A 20560-nucleotide genomic window follows, 5' to 3' on the forward strand; every position below is an offset into this window, starting at 1 on the left:
GAGGAGCAAGTTCAGCCACAGATTTGTTCTCCCCCGTCAAAGTACAAAAATATTTGGACAGTCCTTTGTTCCAGCTGCACTCCGACTCTACAACCAGGCCCTGCAGGGTGGGGGAGACCTGGAGCTGGAACTTTGGAACTTGGAACTTTTTACTTATTGAGCCTGCACTGTTTTATTTATTTATTTATTGAATGTTTTCTGTCTGCCCTAACTAAGCTGTTTGACAACAACATTTCCCCATTGGGGACAATAAAGGTTTTCATCATCATCATCATCATCATCATCATCATCATCATCATGCGTACAGGCTCTGGTTACCGAAAACAAAAGTAAACAGCCGGCACTTGCAATGGACGCAAACAAGACAGAAATTATAATCCCTTTTATAATATAAAGCCATCGCTTTCCGAAGTATGTTTAGAGGTCCGCAAAATATTGCGTACATTTTAAGGCGGAGAAGAAAGAGGACTTCACTGTTGAAGTGAGTGAAACTCACGTCAAACGTCATCAAAGTGCGAAAACTCAATGACATTCAATATTTTCAATGACGTGCAAATCGGAATTAAGAGTTATATGCGACCTGCCTGGTTATATCGCAGTCGAAATGACACATATCTGATTCGTATCTGATTGAGGCCGATATGAGATTGAGGCCTGAATTGGATCTAAGAATATAAAGCCTTCCCAGTAGATTCCATGCAATTTCCAGGGTCGGCGTATGTCTGAACGCGACTGACCAGGGAAATCCGCCCGGGCAATTACCCTGGTCGAGACCATGTGTAATTCCATGGAAAGTACCCGGTCACGGTAAGTGTGAATAGAAGCCTTAAGATTGCCTGGTCTGTCTCCTTTCACAGCTGTAATGTATCGCGCAGCTAGCAGGGCAGAGCGCATAAGAACTGCCCCACCATTTTTTTCAAAGGATGCGAAGTTCTAATGTGGCCTATGGAGACTTTGTAGTTGATCCCAAAGTCTGTTCAAACCCAGGCAGCGAGACCAGCAAGAAAACACAACTAGATCTTCTATAATTCTAACTGGATAGTACTTAGTTTCCAATCATAGTTAGCCCGCAGCGCAGAGCACATAGCATGTCTGATTGAGTCAACTCGTATTATGCTTATGACCAAGTTCTCCCATACTGCCCTTATGGACTAGTATAGTATGTTTATATCAACGGTAATCAAGTGCTTTAGTTGGCGAGCGAACCTGGTGATGGTAAGCACTGGTAATACGAGTTGACTCACTGGAACGAGACAGGCGCGCGATATGCCATATATCATACCCAGGGTTTCCGTTAGAAAAATTTGCCGTCGGACATCGTGTCCGGGAAGAATTCGATTTACCGGACAAACGTGATATATTCCGGTCATCATATTAAAATATAATTTAAAAAATTATTTTCAAAATCATATTTTTTTTTTCTCCAAATCTAATATAGCTGTTTGTCGCGGTGATTACTGTTGTGTAGCGGCCTATATATGCCATTTAATGTCTATTTCTCATCCGATACGATTAGATGCGAGCTATATAATATATAATAATATAACATGATTTGACGCATGCGCGCTATGCCATGCGTCAAATCCAGCGCTGAACGGGTCCAGCGCTGAACGGGCGCCTCACTGGGAACTGAACAGACAGCATCGATCAATGAACGGACTCCACATTACGTTAACTGAAGTTTGTTAAATTGTTTGGGATTAATGTGAGTTTTCTATTTTCTCTTTACAGTTTTACCCTTTTTTTTTTTTAAATCAATAAAACAACGTCATTTCTATAAGTCTCGCTGGTTGGGAAGGCATTTCGTTTAGCTCGGGAGTATGACAATGGGAAGAACATAACTGTTTATTGAGAAACAATTGATAGGCAGTCTGGGATACGTATATAAAGAAATACCACAATGTCTAGATGTATAACATTTTATTGAACAGTAACAGTGCAAGCATGTAGGCTACGGGGAACAGGGATTTTGGTCAGTAGGTCCTTTGTACAGAGGGCGTTTCTCTCCGACAACGCGTTCCCAGGTACCATGGAAGTCATAGGTAGTCCAGCACACTGACAGACAGACAGACAGACAGACAGACAGACAGTCAGTCAGCTTACTTCTACCCTTTTGAGTGGAATTACTCCTTTAATTAGCTGTTAGCCATCTCAAAGCCCCCTGAGCTGCTCGTCAACACTGAGAATAGACCACATTATAGAAACCAAAACACCGTTTTTTAAATCCACAGGGAATAACCGAGAGTGTAAGGAAAGGCACACCCAGCGCTGTCAGTGGTGGGGAGACTTGAAGTGGCTTTGCTTGATTTCCATCACAGATTCAAGGATTGAAACACTGATGAAAATAGGGAGTAATAGTGATGGGATTATTTGAGATTATTTTAGATTAGATTAGATTAGATTAGGTGAGATTCAACTTTATTGTCATTGCAGAGTACAAGTACCAGACAACAAAATGCAGTTTAGCATCTAACCAGAAGTGCAAATAGTGATATAAAAACAAACACTTAACTTTCGGGGAAACTGCTAAAATAAAATAAATTAAATAAATTTAAAAAGAAAGCGACTATTAGCACCGCCGAATGACAACAAACGTATGAGTAATGAGTAAAACAATGTCACTTTTATAGTATGTTGTTTAACTTGCCGTTCGGTCGCCATGGCTCTGGTGTGTGTAGCAGCTTCAGCTAGCTGGCTGGAAACTTCTAGGGGTGCGTTCGTAAACACGCTCTGAGAGCGCCGGAGCGCACGCTGGCTTCGATGTCACAGAGCGACCGAGTCGTTCGATTGGACGAGAGGCGTTCCGCGAGTGCTGATCGGATTTCCAGAGCGTGTTTACGAACGCACCCAGCCAGCTTTAGCGAATTGTATTCAAAGGGAATTATTTTCACCGGACAATATGTCCGACGACTTTTCAATTTGTCGGACTTCACCAAATTTTACCGGACAAAGACCGGTAATTGCCGGTTAACGGAAACCCAGATCATACCTCCATCCCACATAGATTTATCATAATATTTTTCAATATAAAACGGAGGTATGATTTGGCAGATATATATACTGTATATATGGTACATCGCAGTCCCACACGCCCGTCCCGCTTGAGTTCTGCATCCAGTTAAATGCATGTATTGAATGCAATGATTCAAGTAGATCGTGCAACCAGGGAATTGCCGACATGTGTGAAAGGGAGCAACATGGGAAAGTGTGAACGACGAAAATGCCCCGGTCGACACAGCTTGGGATTCCATGGAAATTACAGGGAACTATGTGTGAAAGGGGCTTAAGATTCAATGTGATTCTTTTACTGGTTACACGTACATGTTACATATCCGATCTGTGCCACATGTGAGTAAACATTCAGAATTCTGTCACTTCTACCTGGCAGTGTAAACGCAGCCATAGTGACTTAATGGCTGTGGGAATGAAGCAGTGTTGCCACAGTTACTTTGAAAAAGTATTCTGATTACTGATTACTGATTACTCCTTTAAAAAGTAATCTAGTTACTTTACTGATTACTTGATTTAAAAAGTAACTAAGTTAGATTACTAGTTACTTTTTTAGTTACTATTGGCAGCTGCCTAGGCACCCGACCCCCCCCCCCCCCCCGCAACATAAAAATGAAAACTGGTTTTGCCAAAACTCACTTTATTTTAACAGTAACTTAAATTACATAATTAAACTTTAAACAATAACTTAAAACAACAAAATAAAGAGTCTTTCTTTGCCTCACCCAACATAAATACTTGTTTTTAAACAATAAAATAAATATAATCTTTATTTAACACAGTAACTAGCAAGGAGTGGTTTCACAAAACCTAAAACCTACCCTGACCATTCAGATATGATCCTAATATAATCCTAATCCTAAACTGGGTGAGTCTGAGTTTATCAATGAAGAGTGAACTCAGCTGTCAAGACTGGAAGGAGGCCATGAACACGCTATGGAGGCCATGAACACGCTATGGAGGCCATGAACACGCTATGGAGGCCATGAACACACTATGAGTGAAACAGTGGAAAGGGGCGAGTAAACCAGTGGTTGTATCTCATTAACAGAAGCTTCTCAAACCTCTTGTCAGAAAGTCTGTTCCTTCTAGGCGTGAGCACCAAACCTCCCAGACTAAAGAGCCGCTCTACAGGAGCGCTAGATGGGGTTGGAGTGTTATACTTCAAGAAAATGTTCTTAATGTTTGGATACTGATTCAGAATCTGAAGCTCATGCCCTGACCTCAAGTAGTCCATGACTTCCTTTTCTGCCGAGTAGGTCTCCTCTGGCTCCGCCTCAAAAGCAAAAAAGTCCATCTCGCCTTGGTTGGCAGTCGTGGTGGGTACACTGGCAGGGCTCTGTGCTGCAGGAGCAGTTTTGCGACATTCTGCTGTGAGAAGCTCCTTTACTTGCTCCCTCCTACCTTCATCTCTCAGCCATCGGAGTTTGAATTTTGGACAACTAGCAGCTGCGAGAAGGGCATCTTTGTTGTCCAGCACACTGGCAAAACGAGTCTGGATAGCCTGAAAGATATAATTTGATATGTTTATTATTATCTAGTTGTAGCCTATAAGGTCTATTATTTATACCTTTATTTACTAATTATGTATGCAATTAGTTTGTGCAACTGACAACCTACATACTGCAGTATGGTGTGACTCTGCTCCATGTTCATGAATAGTGCAATGAAAATGTATTTATTTATCTTTAAGATGGAACAACATAGCATACCTGCACTATGGCATCTGGAAGGCCTGCAGTCATCTTGGATAGGGTGTCTTTCACAGCAAGGGTCTTCTGCATCAGGACTTCAAGTGTGGGCAGTAAAGTCCCATACGGACAGTCACCTTGTAGGATATCCAGTGCTATAGTTAGAGGCTTCATGACGGTACAGTACTCATGCAGGTACTGGTACTCCTGGTCTTTGAAGCACTTCACTCCCAGCTTGTTGCACAGAGTAGTCAGCTCATTCATGGGGATTTCTGCGATTCTCTTTATGGCTTCGTAAAAGGAATTCCACCTTGTGGATGTCGGTACCAGGAGCTTTCTTTTGTTAACCTCCTCCACCGTTTCTGACGCAACGGTAGATCGGCTTGCTTTCGTCCAGAGAGCTGTGCATTTTGCTGTGCTGCTCCTATACACAGCCTTGCTCTCTGGTTTGGAAGTGATGTACTTCTCCACATCACTTGTAGAAATAAGGTTGAGGGTATGTGAAGCACACCTTTGGTGCGGGGGAAGAATCAGCTGGCCATCACTATCATCCTCAGCTGATAGGATTTCTGACACATCTAAAAAAGTGACATCATCCGTGGCCTCCTCCACCGTCTCATCATCGGACTCTGTGACAGCAGGCTGATAGACTTGAAATGCCTTGACAAAGTTAGATCCATTATCTGTCACTGTTGCTACTACTTTGTTGATTAGTCCATATGAAGAGTGAATGTTTTCGATTTCTGCACCAATAACATCATACGTGTGTCTACCGCGGATTCTCCTACACGCCAATGCAGCCTTGTTGCGGTCTAATGTGGATCTACTAATCCAGTGGAGCGTTACTCCCATATAGCTCCTATTGTTAGCTGTCCAAATGTCCGCTGTAGTTGACACATAGTCGACCTCGTTCAGCGCAGCCTTCAGATGTTTTTCCATCTCTGCATACTCCTTCTCCAAGTACGAAGAAAAAGATGTTCTGTGAGGTAGCTCGGCATTGGTAGTAGTGGGGATCTTGTTAATGATGGCACGGAAAGAGGGCGAGTCAACTGTGTTTATGGGCAGCATTTCCTCTACAACATACCGCCCGACCAATTTATTCAACTCTCCCACACTTACAGGTTGTGATTTTGTAGGCCTACTGAAGTCCAGCTTTTGTTGCTTGAGCGGTGTGGGACCTCCCGCAGAAGTCGAGGCCGCGGTCTCTGGGACTTTCTCCGCGAGCTTGACTGTGCTGTGCAGAGATTCCAAATGTTTCTTTAAATTTGATGTTGTGGTTTTACCACAGGACAATATTTTCTTTCCAGCACAGAGTGTACAACGAACATTTATGTTCTTGTCATCCTTTGCTGACACAAACTCAAAATAATCCCTATATTTCCAGCTATTTAACGCATATCTCTGTTCTCGCTCCATTATACGCTTCTGTTTACACTGTGCAATCAGCGTGGTGATACACGTGAGCGATTCTGCTGCACCTCGTGTTGAAAACGTGATCACTGACGTCACTCCCCAAGACGCGAGAAAAGCAATAAATGTTTGTTTACTATCGAACATTACAAAGAAATACTGCATTTAGCCTAAGTTATGAGGTAGTAACGCAATAGTAACGCACAGTCACTCGAATAAGTAACTTTAATCAGATTACTGATTTGGAAATAGTATCGCGATAGAATACTCGTTACTGGGAAAAGTAATCAGATTAGAGTATCGCGATACTTAGTATCGCGTTACCGGCATCACTGGAATGAAGGGAATTTACAGTAGACAAACTTTACAGAGGGGTAGAGGGGATGAAGAGGTCGAGGGATCAGTTAAGGTGTAGCCTGAAGAGAAGGGTATTCAGTCTACGGCTGTTTGTCAAACAACTCCAACTGACTGCTCTGTTTGACCCCAGTGATTGTGCAGCTCTATTTCCCAATACAGGTTATTCCATTTTTGTATTTGACATGCAAACCAAGAAATCATAGATAAGGATAAAATGAACTCAATAAAGGACCTATACAATTAAGAAGCCTCAACTTGCCTCAACAGGTGTAACCGAATTGACATGGTAAAATTCAATAACTTGACGTCTATTTCAATGGTTCCTGTGATCCGGATACACAGTTGGGCTGAGCTCAGCGGCTGGGCTTGTTCTGGTGTCGTTAGTTTAGAGGTGTGAATGTAACCGAGTTGAGATGCCAAATCTCACTCCTCAAGTTCAAATACCCCCACGGGCGCCGTCGAATGGCTCGCTTTTTGATAACGTTTGTTGGCAAGCCAGAGTCGAAATTGCGGGGCTACTGTTTGCAACAACTTGACATCTGTTTCAAAGGAAGAGTGACAGTTGGGATTGGCAACTCTACAGTGGAATATCCGTCTTCATTAGGAGCAGTGAGGGGGGTTATAGTAGGGGGGTTATCTCAGTACGGATCACTGTTTTATTATTGTTCCTTTCTCTCATTTATAAGCATAACAAACTAATGAGAAGCCGCATTGGAGAAAAAAAAGGAGACATGAAAATGTTCTTATTATTCTGGAATGGCTTTTATCTGAGAGATTGTGAGATAAATGCAGTGATTAACGCCATGCTCTGACGACTACTGTATCACCACGTCCATTACCTAAATCATCACAACATCCCCCCAGAATATTAATGTTTTCTGTAAGAGAATACAGCTGCATTGCTTTAAGCATTTTGTGCAATGACTGGGGACACACTCTCCTCTCAAACACAGAAAGTACTCTACGCCACTCTTGTAAGTCAGTCTGATATATCGTTTTATGAGAGAACAAGCTGAACCCCACCAGAGCCTTCTGAGATGTTGATGTTGCAGTATCTGTCCTTAATGCACACTGACAGCTTGTCACCCTGTAACTTCTGAGGAGCACACTGGGCTCCATGCTGACTCGGCTCAACTACCTGACTAGCCAGAAATAAAGGGTAGGCCTATTGTAAGATCAATCAAAATGACTGAGAAGGGTGGAGAAGAGAAGGATTAATGAGTGTTGATCTTAGCCAAGCTCATGTATAAAGCTCAGGCACTTTTCCCATTTACTGATTAATGAATACTGTAGTGTCTCCAACAACATCTCTGCCAAACACACAAAACTAAAACTAAAAATCTAAAAATAATAAGTGTTTGATTGAAGTTTTTGAGACTTTTTGCGCTCAGGAAGGGTGCTAATTATCAGATTTATCAGGTGGTAGTTTACAGATGGTTCTGTCTTCTATCATGCATTTGTGCAATCATTAGTGTGCTTGCTGTAACCAAGCAACACTATATATTGTTATCTCACATATACAGTACAGGCCAAAAGTTTGGACACACCTTCTCATTCAATGTGTTTCCTTTATTTTCATGACTATTTACATTGTAGATTCTCACTGAAGGCATCAAAACTATGAATGAACACATGTGGAATGATGTACTTAACAAAAAAGTGTGAAATAACTCTAAATATGTCTTATATTTTAGATTCCTCAAAGTAGCCACCCTTTGCTTTTTTGTTGTTAATAAAATAAATTGTTGTTGTTGTTAATAAAATATATAATAATAATATTACATATATATATTAACACATATTATATTAAATATTATTATTATATATTTTATTAACAACAAAAAAGCAAAGGGTGGCTTCTTTGAGGAATCTAAAATATAAGACATATTTAGAGTTATTTCACACTTTATTGTTAAATACATAATTCCTATGTGTTCATTCATAGTTTTGATGCCTTCAGTGAGAATCTACAATGTACCAAATAGTCATGAAAATAAAGGAAACGCATTGAATGAGAAGGTGTGTCCAAACTTTTGGCCTGTACTGTATATATTATGTATTATCATAGCCAAATGTTGCCACGGCTACTCCCCCCACAGTTTTTGCACTATGTAGACATGAAAGGTGTCAATTATGTGCAGCTCGTTGCATATTTTGTTGCTATTGTTTTGTGGTTCTGGTGAACAGTATATGAAATATTCAAGTTGTTGTTGCCGAAATCTGGCCCATAGAAATGAATGGTAGAATCTTCTGAACGTGGAGTGTAGTAATAATAATAAATTATATAGTAGGGTCCAAAACCAAAATTCTGTGACCACTCTCTGGCTAACATGTTTTGATGATTTATTTGACTTCTAGGGACCTTTTATGAAAAATTTAGCCTCCAGGTCCCTCCCAAAAATCCCGGGGTTTTTTGCCAGAGGGCCAAATCCAAAATACCTGTAACCTTTAAGGCAGGTGAATAGGGGGAAAAAATTAACTAATAGCTATCACTATGAAACTTCCCCAGTTAATCACTTAAGACAATTATTTTTTGTATTACAAGTTTTCTGAAATTGTATGTTTAAATATGCAAATGAGGTGTTACCTAATTAAATATGCAGTAATTTGCATAACATTCAAGAACTTAAATCTGAACATTGGATAAAGCCAGGTTAAAAATTCTTGTTTCATCTTGTTGACATATTAGAGTCAAAGGCTTGATTAATTTGTTTGTTAAATTGGATGCCCGTTAGTTGCCACCAGGGTATCAACTATTATGAACGTATAACAAGAGACGTAATTATACTTCAAAATAAGCTCTTTAATAGCTGTAACTTGAATAGTTATAACAGAACAATTGAACCACTTTAAACATATGTGATCACTCTGAATCAGAACATTCTGCCTCACCAAATTCTGAATCCTCCTCTCCCTCCTCCTCATCTCCCTCCTCACTCACATCTTCCTCCTTGTCTTCAGCTGGCCCTGGTGCAGGTAGATTCATTGAGAGAGCAGATTGTGTGTGGCGGACAGGACGACAGTGACCACCCACCGGCTCCCAGCCATGTCCGAGGGGCGAGGGGTGGTGCTTCAGGGAGGGGTGGCGCACTAGATATGCCAAGTAGTTGGCACAGAGACAGTGTTGGCGTTTTGCATCTGGAGGGAGACGGATGAAGTCCAAGAGTTGTTTTTCATTCTCTTCCACTTCTCGGCACGGGCCTCAGCCATGGTGCTGCTCTTTTTGTGGCCATAGATGACATCTTGTGTGAACTGGAAGAGCTCCTCTACCACCTCCTCCTTGCCGTCTTGCCACAGGGCTCTTAGCCACCTTGTCATACACCGACAATTTCCTTGTTCCATAGAAGCCTGAGTTGGCATCACAGCCTGTAATACAATGTAGCTGCACAATACAGTCTGCCATCTCCTCAGTCACTAGGCCACGGCATACAATTATCTCCTGCTTTCTCTTGATATAGAGCATACCTGGCAACTGCTGTGAGATGGCCGCTGCTGCGACATAGGCATCGGTGTCAGCTGCATCTATGACAACAGGGCCACTGTAGCCTGACTCACGCAGAACTGCATAAGCAGAGAAGAGGATGGTGTCAGCCTCAGACTGGTCAAAGATGTAGTTCTGCATTGGTTGTTGTGTTGACAAGTTGGTGCGATGAGAACCAACAGAGTAAACACTATCTACATCTACAGTCTGTGCAAGGTCGGTCAGGTAGCTGCATATTAGTTGTTGCAGCCGCACCTTGTTGCTGACGCTACACAGCAGCGTTTTGAACACTCTGGCAGAGGGGAAGGGGTCGCCCAATTTCATGTAGGTGTTGGGGACATGTGCCTTACCCTGTACCCGCAGGTCTCGCTCGTCATCTTTCGTTGAGTATGCTCCATCGTACGGGTCATTCACACATATGATACGGTCAGCATCACCATGGCGGGCAAGGATGATGGATGACACCTTGTGGACGTCGTCCGACCACTTGTATGGGGTGTCATCTTGTGTCATCTTGTGTCTGTCGATCTTCTGCTGATCCTCCAAATCATGCCCATGTCGACGAGAGCGATGTAAGGTCCTTTCAGAACTACACATTGGAGAGAGAGCTTCTGGATGAGCTTGCTCTTCTGCGTCTTCTTGTATGTGCCATTGGAGTTGAATAAGGCCATACACTCCTCGACAACACAGTGTTCCAACAACTCTGGGAGATTCACAAGTTAACTGACCTCAACCAGGTCGATCACTGCCTTGAGAGCATCCTGCTCCATCTCAGCAGAACCTTGGGTTCCTCCCCGGGTTTCTTCGTGCATGGCCCCTTGGCAAATGTCAAGCGTTTTCTCAATGGGACTGATGCATGGAGGGAGTTATTCTTACTGAACACTGTCTCGTAAAATGCTGGTCAACTTCTCCTCTCCTGCAGCACGGGCTGAGTTGAAGTCAGCAATGAGCTCATCAGAGGCAGGCATGGCTGACTAGGGTGCGGAGGGTGGGTGAGGCCGGGTCGAACGGGAAGGAGTCAAACTCATGCATGCATGCGACCAGGTCCTGCACACACTGCTCATCCTCTCGCATCCGTGGCCACATTGCATGTGCTTCTTCTTGGCTTCTTTTCGGTTGGCCAGCGCGTTGTGAGCCGCCCGGATCTGGGTCACATTGTTCATATTTCTGGAGTGCACTAGCAGCTGCTTCTCATTCTAGAGGATGGAGAGCCAGCCAGACTTCATTTTGCTGCCCTTGTTCATTGTACACTCATGTCCCAGGCCATGTAGGACTAGGGGTTGCCTGTGATGGACTGAGTGAAATCAGTCAGAAGGAAGGCGACCTGATCAGCAAGGAGAGCTAGTCAGCATTGCCCAGAAGTCAGGCAGCCACCTCCCATACCTATTGTTATCGTACGCTACCATTATTAATTATTAATCAAGCCTTTGATTCTAATATGTCAACAAGATGAAACAATACTTTTAACCTGGCTTTATCCAATGTTCAGTATATATATATATATATATATATATATATATATATATATATATATATATATATATATATATATATATATATAGTGAGTGAGTGTGGCTGTGGAGTTTTTGAAAATGTCCACACATTTAGTAAATGTTCTTCACACTGTCACTCCACATTTGAATATCTAAGCCATGATAGTTTTTACGTTCTGGACGATTGTTTGTTGGCTAGCTAACACAGTGGCTTAAGATGTTACACTTTAAAATGTTAAGCTTTTAACTTACACACTCAATATCAATACTGTATTTATTATATTATATTTATACTGTATTTATTATATTATACTTCTTGGCTTAAATACCCCCATATGGGTTTCAGGGCAAGCACACTTCACGATTTTGACAGAAATTGTACCCCTCTAGTTGTGTATGTACCCCTCTAGTCAGTGGCGGACTCAGGCTGTTTGAAGGGCAGGGGTGAAAAGAGAAAAAGGGCACTTACTGCACAACATGAGACCCCCCATCAGTGCACATGGTCAAGTTTAGACCATTGGAAGGGCAGCCAATAGGGCACATCCTCTAATTTTGCCACTCAAAAGGGCACTTCAGTGCGACGTTTTTCAACTGTGGGGGCACATGGTCAAGTTTAGACCATTGGAGGCGCACCAATAGGGCACGTCCTCTCATTTTCACCACTCAAAATTGCATTTTTGCCACTCAAAAGGGCACTCTTTTTCAACCGTGGGGGCACCAGGAGGGGCAGTCGCCCCCGCTGAGTCCGCCAGTGCCTCTAGTTGTGTATTACTTTCTATTTTGCCAGGCACAGTGCGTTTAAATTCTGATGAATACTACAGTGACATTATTTTGAATTGTTCTGGGTAACTGCATGCTCCAGTTAAGTGCATGCAGTCATGACAGTCTCAAACTGTTTCATTGGTCAGGAGTGATTGTTGATGATGGTGTGATTGTCCTATCTGAACATTATGCTTTACGCAGGCCTTGCAGGAAATCTCGATTATTAATTAATCTCTTGGCACAGTTTAACTTCCTTCCACCTGCCATTACAGAATATTCCAGTGAAATGAGTTGCCATGGTTCCTCTTTTGGACAAAACTGAATGTCTGGTATTTCATGAAATACATATAATTTTCTAATTACAATTAGTTTTTTTTATAATAGGAACAACCAGCTCCAGACAGTTGCATTGTGCAGAGATAGCCTTCATTAGGAATGTACTGCAGGAGACAGCCATTATCTTGTCTGACACTTGTATCAATAGCATTGAGTTTTCTCCTAATCTGGTTGCCATGCACTGTACAGCACTTGACTATACTGTTCCGTCCATGTGGCGACAGTAGCTTCATCCATATTGGCAGGCAATCAGATGAGTGTGGCTTTTCCTCTCCAGATGTGGGGTCTGTGGAGGGCCTGGCCTACCATCGAGCCTGGGACACACTTTACTGGACCAGCTCCACCACCTCCACCATCAGCAGGCACACCATCGACCAGGGCCTACATGGGGCCTTCTACCGACAGGTGGTGGTCCCCATGTCTGAGGAGGACCACCCCCATGTGTTGGCTCTGGAGGAGTGTCAGAAGTAGGTATTACCCCTTGAATCTATCCCCTGGATTCACTGCCTATCTTCCGCCGTAGACTGAAGACCCACGTCTTCAGGCTACACCGTGACTGTCCTTCCTAAGACCTCTTTATCCCTTATACCCCCCTCTAGTTTCTCTCTTAATTAAAACATCTTAGCATTATGACTGCTAATGGGCCCTGGTCCTAGCTAGGGGTGGGACGATTAGAAAATGTCATGTCACGATTATCGTGGGCAAAATAATCGCGATCCACGATATTATCGCGAGAATTTAAAAAAAAAAAAAAAAAAAAAAAAACTTTTTTTTAGAATGCCAATAAAACACACTGTAATCACTTTAACTTAGATTTTGTTGTATTTTTATTGAATCATGTTAATAACATTAACATCATTTTAAAAACAGCTTGACAAAAATAAAAATCTTTAATAAAATCTTAAATAAGGTAATGATAAATTATAAGGTATCACTGCATAAATAAAGGAAAAAAATACTGTCAAACAAAACTTGAACACTGACACTTTTCTGTCATCAAACTGAGTGCTAGCCTTGTGGCTTAGAGACTTGAAAGCTTCAAGATAGGTTAAAGTGCAAATGTGAGAAATCTCAATTATATTACTATTTATTTATAACATACGATTATGACATCCTCCCTCTCGCCAGTTTGGGGCAATATAGACTTCTCCCCTGGTGCCACGGATAGGGGTTTCAAGCGGTGGGACAGCAAAGGGATGGTTACTATCGGACATTTATATGATACGGAAATACTACTTTCATTTGACCAATTATGTAAGAAATATGACCTACCACGAAATGAGTTTTTCAGATACCTTCAGATACGAAGTTTTTTAAATAGCCAAAAAGACACTGGCCTCTGTCACCAACCCTCTCCGCTGGAGGAGATAGTCTCTGCTGGAAAGACGAGAGGCATTCTGGGGCTTGGGTATAGAGCACTTTCGAAATATGATAAAGGCAAACCTGCATTTACGCCCAAAGACTGGAATAATGACCTGAACATTAATACTGATGAAGCAACTTGGTCACTAATATGGCAATCGGCAAACGACATCTCAATCTGTAATAGGACGAAGGAAACGCAATTTAGACTACTACAACGTTTGCAGATTACTCCCCAACTTAGACATAAAATGGATCATAACAAATCGGAAATGTGTACAAAGTGTATTACCGAGGTTGGGAGCTTTGTTCATTGTGTTTGGACTTGTAGATATATAGATGATTACTGGAAAGGTATAGTGGATAAAATTCATCTAATTCTAGATGTTACATTGGATAAGGACCCCATGTGTCTATTGTTTGGGTTCCCAGACAAACAACTTAAAAGTAGGCATTCCAAAAGGCTTCTGTGTATCCTCACTTTTTGTGCAAGGAAAAATATATTGCTGAAATGGATAGACTGCAAACCTCCTACAATAGCTGGATGGCACAAGGTAATTTTTGATATGATTCCTATGGAATATCTGACATATAGGTCTAAGTGTAAGATAAAGACATTCTATAAGATTTGGTCTCCGTTCTTAGATTATATTGGTACCAGACTGGCTGCCATTGTAATGAAAGGTTTGGTGGATTACACTCAAGAAAGTACACAAGACTAATGTGTAACAGATCTACAATGTATGGGTCACAATATTATTTACTGTGCTGGTGTTGTGCTGCCGCTGTGTTTAGGACTGTAAGACATGGATGCTGTCTCCGATGGGGGTGATCCCCCCATATATTATGGCATTTGTTGTGTCATTTTCTTTTCTGTTTATTTCTGATATGTGACATGGCCTCCTCCCCCCCCCCTGTTTTTTTGTTTTTGTTTTGTTTTTAAACATTTTCTGTTTATGGACAATGTACTGCATAACAACGTGCAAAACTAGTTTTCTACTATTAATGGGACAATAACCTCCCCCACGGATACTAGTTGTTGTTGTTATGTCCTGTGTACATGTCTCTGTGAAACACTGTGAAATATTACCCCCCCCCAAAAAAACACACATAGGTCACATACATTAATACATACAATAAAAACAGACAGACAAAGCAGTGTTTATAAAAGGTAGTGCCTATTTAAAAAGTCCAGTCATTTAAAAATAATAATTCACCCAAAAAAAAAAAAAAAAAAAAAAAAACGATTATGACGATTATTCAACTAATTAAAATTCTCCACGATAAAGTTATCGCGGGTGTTTTTATCGCGATTAACGATAAACACGATAATCGTCCCATCCCTAGTCCTAGCAGAGATTACCTTTCTTGCTATGACTGATGGATAGATGATTCGCTTTCCCTGGAATCTCCACACGCACATACTACACACAGGAGAAACATAAAGCCTGATTCTTCATGAAAAATATTTTTCATTGTATTGTATCTCCTGAATACTATGAATAATGTTGACTTGTCAGAAACATATTATATGGGTTGGTAAGCTTTGAGCAGTGACATTAGTGTGATAAAATTCCTTCTCTTCTGAATTTCTCCTCTGATGTTGCACTCTAAGATAGAGAGGAGACTTTGGTCCATGGTATATCCACATCAAGTTTTTATACATAAATAAAAAGCAATTGACAAATGGACACAGGTTGAAGGAAGCGACGGTGGTCACAATGGTCTTCCTATTATCCTTCCTTTCCCTCACAAGAATGTGACTCTTTCATTCAGCATAAATCATTTTGACCAAGGCTATTACACAGGCTGTTGACGCAGACATTGCATGGAGGTGTATTCATTTCTTTCTCTGAAAGTCATAATGTTTTTTCCTCTTCAATATCTTAGCCTGATGTTCTGGACTAATTGGAATGAACAACACCCCAGCATTATGAGATCAACGCTGGCGGGTAACAACATTCAGAGCATTGTTACCATAGACATCCTCACGCCTAATGGACTCACCATTGATCACCGGGCAGAGAAGCTTTACTTCTCAGACGGCAGTATCGGAAAAATCGAAAGATGTGAATATGATGGCTCACACAGATATGTAAGTAGAAACGTTTGCTTTGTTATTTTGAACGGAATAGTGAACCACTCCTTGCAATACACAACTTTGGCTTCTTTTTTTCAGATTTAGATTTTCAATAGGCAAATCTTTTTTAATCTACATTGTAATCTTGATTGCATTCAAGTGGGTCATATATTTAGTTTTGACTTGTTGTATAGCAAGCTTTATAAAACAGTTGACTAAGACCCTGCTGTGTTTCTCATGTTGGGGGAAGCGTTAGACTACTGCTTTTAAATCCTCTGTTGACATTGACTGCTCAGTGCTTACTGTCAACTCGACAACTTTTATAACTGCAGTTTGACATTTAAGATGTCATATCTAACAACCTTTGACAGCTGTGCAGTAAATCAGGTGCTTGTGCCATGGCCATGTTTAATCATGAATGTATGAGGGAATCGTGCTTTAATGTGACAAGTTTCTGACAGCTCTGCTATTCTAATGCTGCGGTAGACTATCTGGTCCAGTGTGGCTGATCCCTTCCTGTGAAACCCTTAAATAAAGCCTCACCTAGAACAGCTACAGGGTGACAGACAGGCTCTCACCGTTTTGTCAGGGGTGATTAATGGTTGAGACTCAGCCATCTGTCTTCAATGGTACTGTACCTCTTAGGATGTCTTATGTGAAGTTCAAAGGTGTGGTGTCAACGAAAAGTTTCCCCATTAGAATCTAGTAAATACTCTGGTGCCGGTGATACAGTACGGTATATCAAGTTTGGGATTGGCCTTCTCGACTCGGATCTTACCATTCTTCGGGTGCAGGGTTAAAGGACTTTCAGTGTATATAAAGGGAAAAGTGGTTTGGAAATTACAGAGCAAGAGTAGTTGTTGATAAGTCTTCCTGCGCATCTTAAAGCTTACAGTATGAGCATCAAAAGTGGAGAGGCAGCATCCGCTCACTATGCGGCAAAAAAATAAAAACAAAACATTAGGTCAGCCCCATCTTTATTTTAAAAAATGTAAATAGGTTGAAGACTGTTAGGTTCTGCTTGGCTTTTAATAGACTGACCATTTTTATTTATTGATTTTAAATTTGAACCTTTGAAATTGTTATTGTATTACACTTCTTTTGTTCAGCGTTTAATTCATTATATTTTAAATGGTGACCTACTAACTTTTTAATTGTTATTTTATTTTTATTTTATTTATTTTTATGTTTTTATGTAAAGCACTATGAGTTTGCATTCGGTTGTATGAATATGTGCTATATACTACCAATTAAACATACTAAAAAGTAAAATACAAATAAAATCAAACTTATAATAAAAATAAAAGAAATATATATGCCCTTCACAATATGAGCAAGGTAATGTATTGTGTTAGACCACTCCTTTAAGAATTACGTTCCATTTAGCCAGTTCCCATGATGCAATTCATTCTTCATTTCTATGAATGAATAGAAATGTTTAAGACTTGAAATAGATTGGCAATAGATTGGCAAGATATCATAAACATAGGCGAAGGGGCTTCTCCATGGGATACCCAATAGCTTGTAATCATTTCCAACAAGTGTGTTCCTTTCAAAGTCTGTCCATTCAAGATTTAGATTAGACTAGATTAGATCAACTTTATTGTCATTGAACGGAGTACAAGTACTGAGACAACGAAATGTAGTTTGGCATCTAACCAGATAGTACAAATAGGGACATAGTGCAAAAGACATGATAATGTAGACAGTGCAAGGTATTACAGTATAGGTATACAGTGAGTATAAATTGAATATAAAAGTGAATATACATGAGATGAATATCTATATGATGTGTACAGTTATGATGTGATATGTACAGTATGATATGTACAGTTATGATATGATGTACAGCATATGTAGTGCATTGGGTGTACAGTGTACAGAATCCACACCACTACTAGTGTGCCCTTGAGTAAGGCACTTAACCCTCAGTTACTCCAGGGGGAATGTCCCTGTAATTCATAATTGTAAGTCGTTTTGGATTAAAAGCATCTGCTAAATGGCAAAATTATTCTAAATGATGTACATATTATGATATGTAAGATGTGCTTTCCCCTTAGTGTATCCCTTCTATTCCTAGTCTCGTTACCGCCCTGGTTTCCAGAGAGCCGGTGTAACGCCAGGATTAATGTGATCAGATCCACACACGAATCATCGTGTCCCGCTAATGTCCTGATAAAGCCCAGGGCTTGCGGATCTCAGCCCTTAAGGACTCCCTGTAGGAACGTGTGATGCATCCCTGCGTTTGTTGTCTCGACACTCCCATTAACACTCCCTGATCTGAGCTAGTCGTTTATTATCTCGAGGATAATAAAAGACTGTCCCTCGCGTCGCCCCTCTCCCTCCCCTCTCTGGTCACACAGCGTCAGTGTTGTTTATTGTTGAGGTGTTCTGTCATATTGAATGTACTACCCTAAGTGAATGTTAATGTGTGCTTAAACAACAAGCATACTGTATGAGGAATATGCATCAATCATATGAGGAATATACAATTATTTAGCTTTATTAAAAAAAACATGAATGACAAATCACTCGGTATGCTGTACAACACCAATTTAACAGCTTTGTTTTTTTGTTTTTTGTTTTTTTTCCATTTGTAGGTTATTGTGAAATCAGGCCCGGGAATGTTTTTTGGCCTGGCTATTCACGGGAACTTCATCTTTTGGTCAGATTGGGTCCGCAGGGCTGTGGTACGGTCCGATAAGTACACAGGTGGTGACATAAAAGTTCTCAGAGCAGATATTCCACACCAGCCAATGGGAATCGTTGCGGTTGCCAACGACACCAACAGTTGTAAGTGATAAACTTTACATTTCCTGGCCACTGGAAACAGATTGTTTGAAATATACAGTACGAACAGTTTCCCATCCACACATCTGTGTGTGTGTGTGTGTGTGTGTGTGTGTGTGTGTGTGTGTGTGTGTGTGTGTGTGTGTGCGTGTGTATGTGTGTGTGTGTGTTAAGACTTAATTACAAAGTGTTAAGACTAAATTACATTTAATTACATTACATTACATTTTTGGCATTTAGCAAACGCCTTAAACCATGGTTGGTAACGTAACAGTTTTGCGACAGCCACATCATGTTATACACTTCAAATGCACTGGACATGGTTCGTAGTCCACAGCTGTTTAATGGTAAAGAGAGGATGTGACTTTATTGTGATTATTGGCCAGATCTGATGTGGTCACTGGCTACGAAGTATCAAAACCACTCATTTACCTCCCTGCTCATATTACCTGTAAACTATTCTGACCTTGAAAAGTTGAATTTGTCCGTGCACTGCTGTCTTCTGTGGCTCAGTTGGTCGCTAACAACGCTTAGGTTGTGGGATCAATTCCTTCTGGGACCATACTGAAAAATGTCAGCTAAATGGCATATATATAGTATATATATATATATATATATATATATATATATATATATATATATATATATGTGTGTGTGTGTGTGTGTGTGTGTGTGTGTGTTTCTTTGTGGCACAGTAAATGCAAAAGGACGTGTGTAGTTATAGAACATTTGGCGTCAAATGTCACCAAATGTCCAATGATAGTGTGCCTGTTCCAACCATATAGCAGAATATGACCATATGGTTGGAACATAGAGTCCCATCTAGCCTGGCCTCTATGATTAATTACTACTCACCAGAATTATGTTATCAGAGAAAAAATGCCCATGTTCAGTGGCACGGACAGCCCCACGGTGTCTGACCCGTGCTTGGCTCTGTGCAGTCGGGTGAGTCTGCCCCATGTGTGCAGGGAACTCCAGTCTCCCAGTTCACCTCTCTTTTGGTAGGCCTGTGAGTACTAAGGGGGCATGGTTCATCTTCAGCTTCACACACCATTCCACCATCTGTGCCAAGCACAGTTCAAACAGGGGCCCACAGAGAAGGCCTGCCATATTTACCGTTACAAAACAAGTGCCCTTGAAATGTATGCAGACTTCGCTTTGCATCTATCTGAATCTTTTTTTTTCTCCAAATATGCAGTAACTGATTAATTGCTTCCCACAAAAACAGGTCATCTGTAGGCATTAGTATTGTAATTACTACTGTACTTCTTTTTTTTTGGTAATGCTCATGCAATGACACTGCCTCATACAATATAATAGGCTACTGCAGTATAACAGTGAAAGCGTAAAATAAAGGAATGCCATCTGCTCATTGGGATGTTGTGTGTATCCAGGTGAATTGTCCCCCTGCAGAGTGATGAATGGGGGATGTCATGACCTTTGCCTTCTGACCCCACATGGCACTGTGAACTGTAGCTGCAGAGGGCAGCGTCTTCTGCTGGATGATAACGGATGTGTATGTAAGTTCAGTATTTGGTCATTTTCCCTATAAGTGCTCTTCACTGGTCAATCATTTCAGACCTGATGACTCCTACAATAGCAGCATTGCTGTATGGATGCCTAATCGGATTCAAACAGTCACTTGACTCTGTTTGATAGGAGAGTGGGGTCAGTATATTTGCATGAAAAAAAATGCACCACCGTCCACAACGTTAAAAAGAATGTTGCATGATCCTCCCCTCGTACTAAGATTCCATTACCATCCCCCTTCATTAAAGTAACTCTTTAT

At 41.1% G+C, this 20560-nt stretch overlaps 1 protein-coding gene across 1 annotated transcript in view; it reads left to right on the forward strand.

Annotated features, from left to right (window-relative positions):
* LOC308154042 (low-density lipoprotein receptor-related protein 1B-like) overlaps positions 1–20560 on the forward strand; it is a gene marked incomplete at both ends in the record, with an annotated part of 157449 nt that overhangs the window by 80416 nt on the left and 56473 nt on the right. The window contains 4 exons of the mRNA XM_080527222.1: positions 12817–13006; positions 15792–15996; positions 18582–18774; positions 20166–20291. Coding sequence (XP_080383348.1) covers positions 12817–13006; positions 15792–15996; positions 18582–18774; positions 20166–20291 — 714 coding nt within the window. The remainder of the gene's footprint in view (positions 1–12816; positions 13007–15791; positions 15997–18581; positions 18775–20165; positions 20292–20560) is intronic.

The sequence above is a fragment of the Nansenia antarctica genome, assembly GCF_963989245.1.
Source record: "Nansenia antarctica genome assembly, chromosome: 3".
NCBI classification, from domain to species: domain Eukaryota; kingdom Metazoa; phylum Chordata; class Actinopteri; order Argentiniformes; family Microstomatidae; genus Nansenia; species Nansenia antarctica.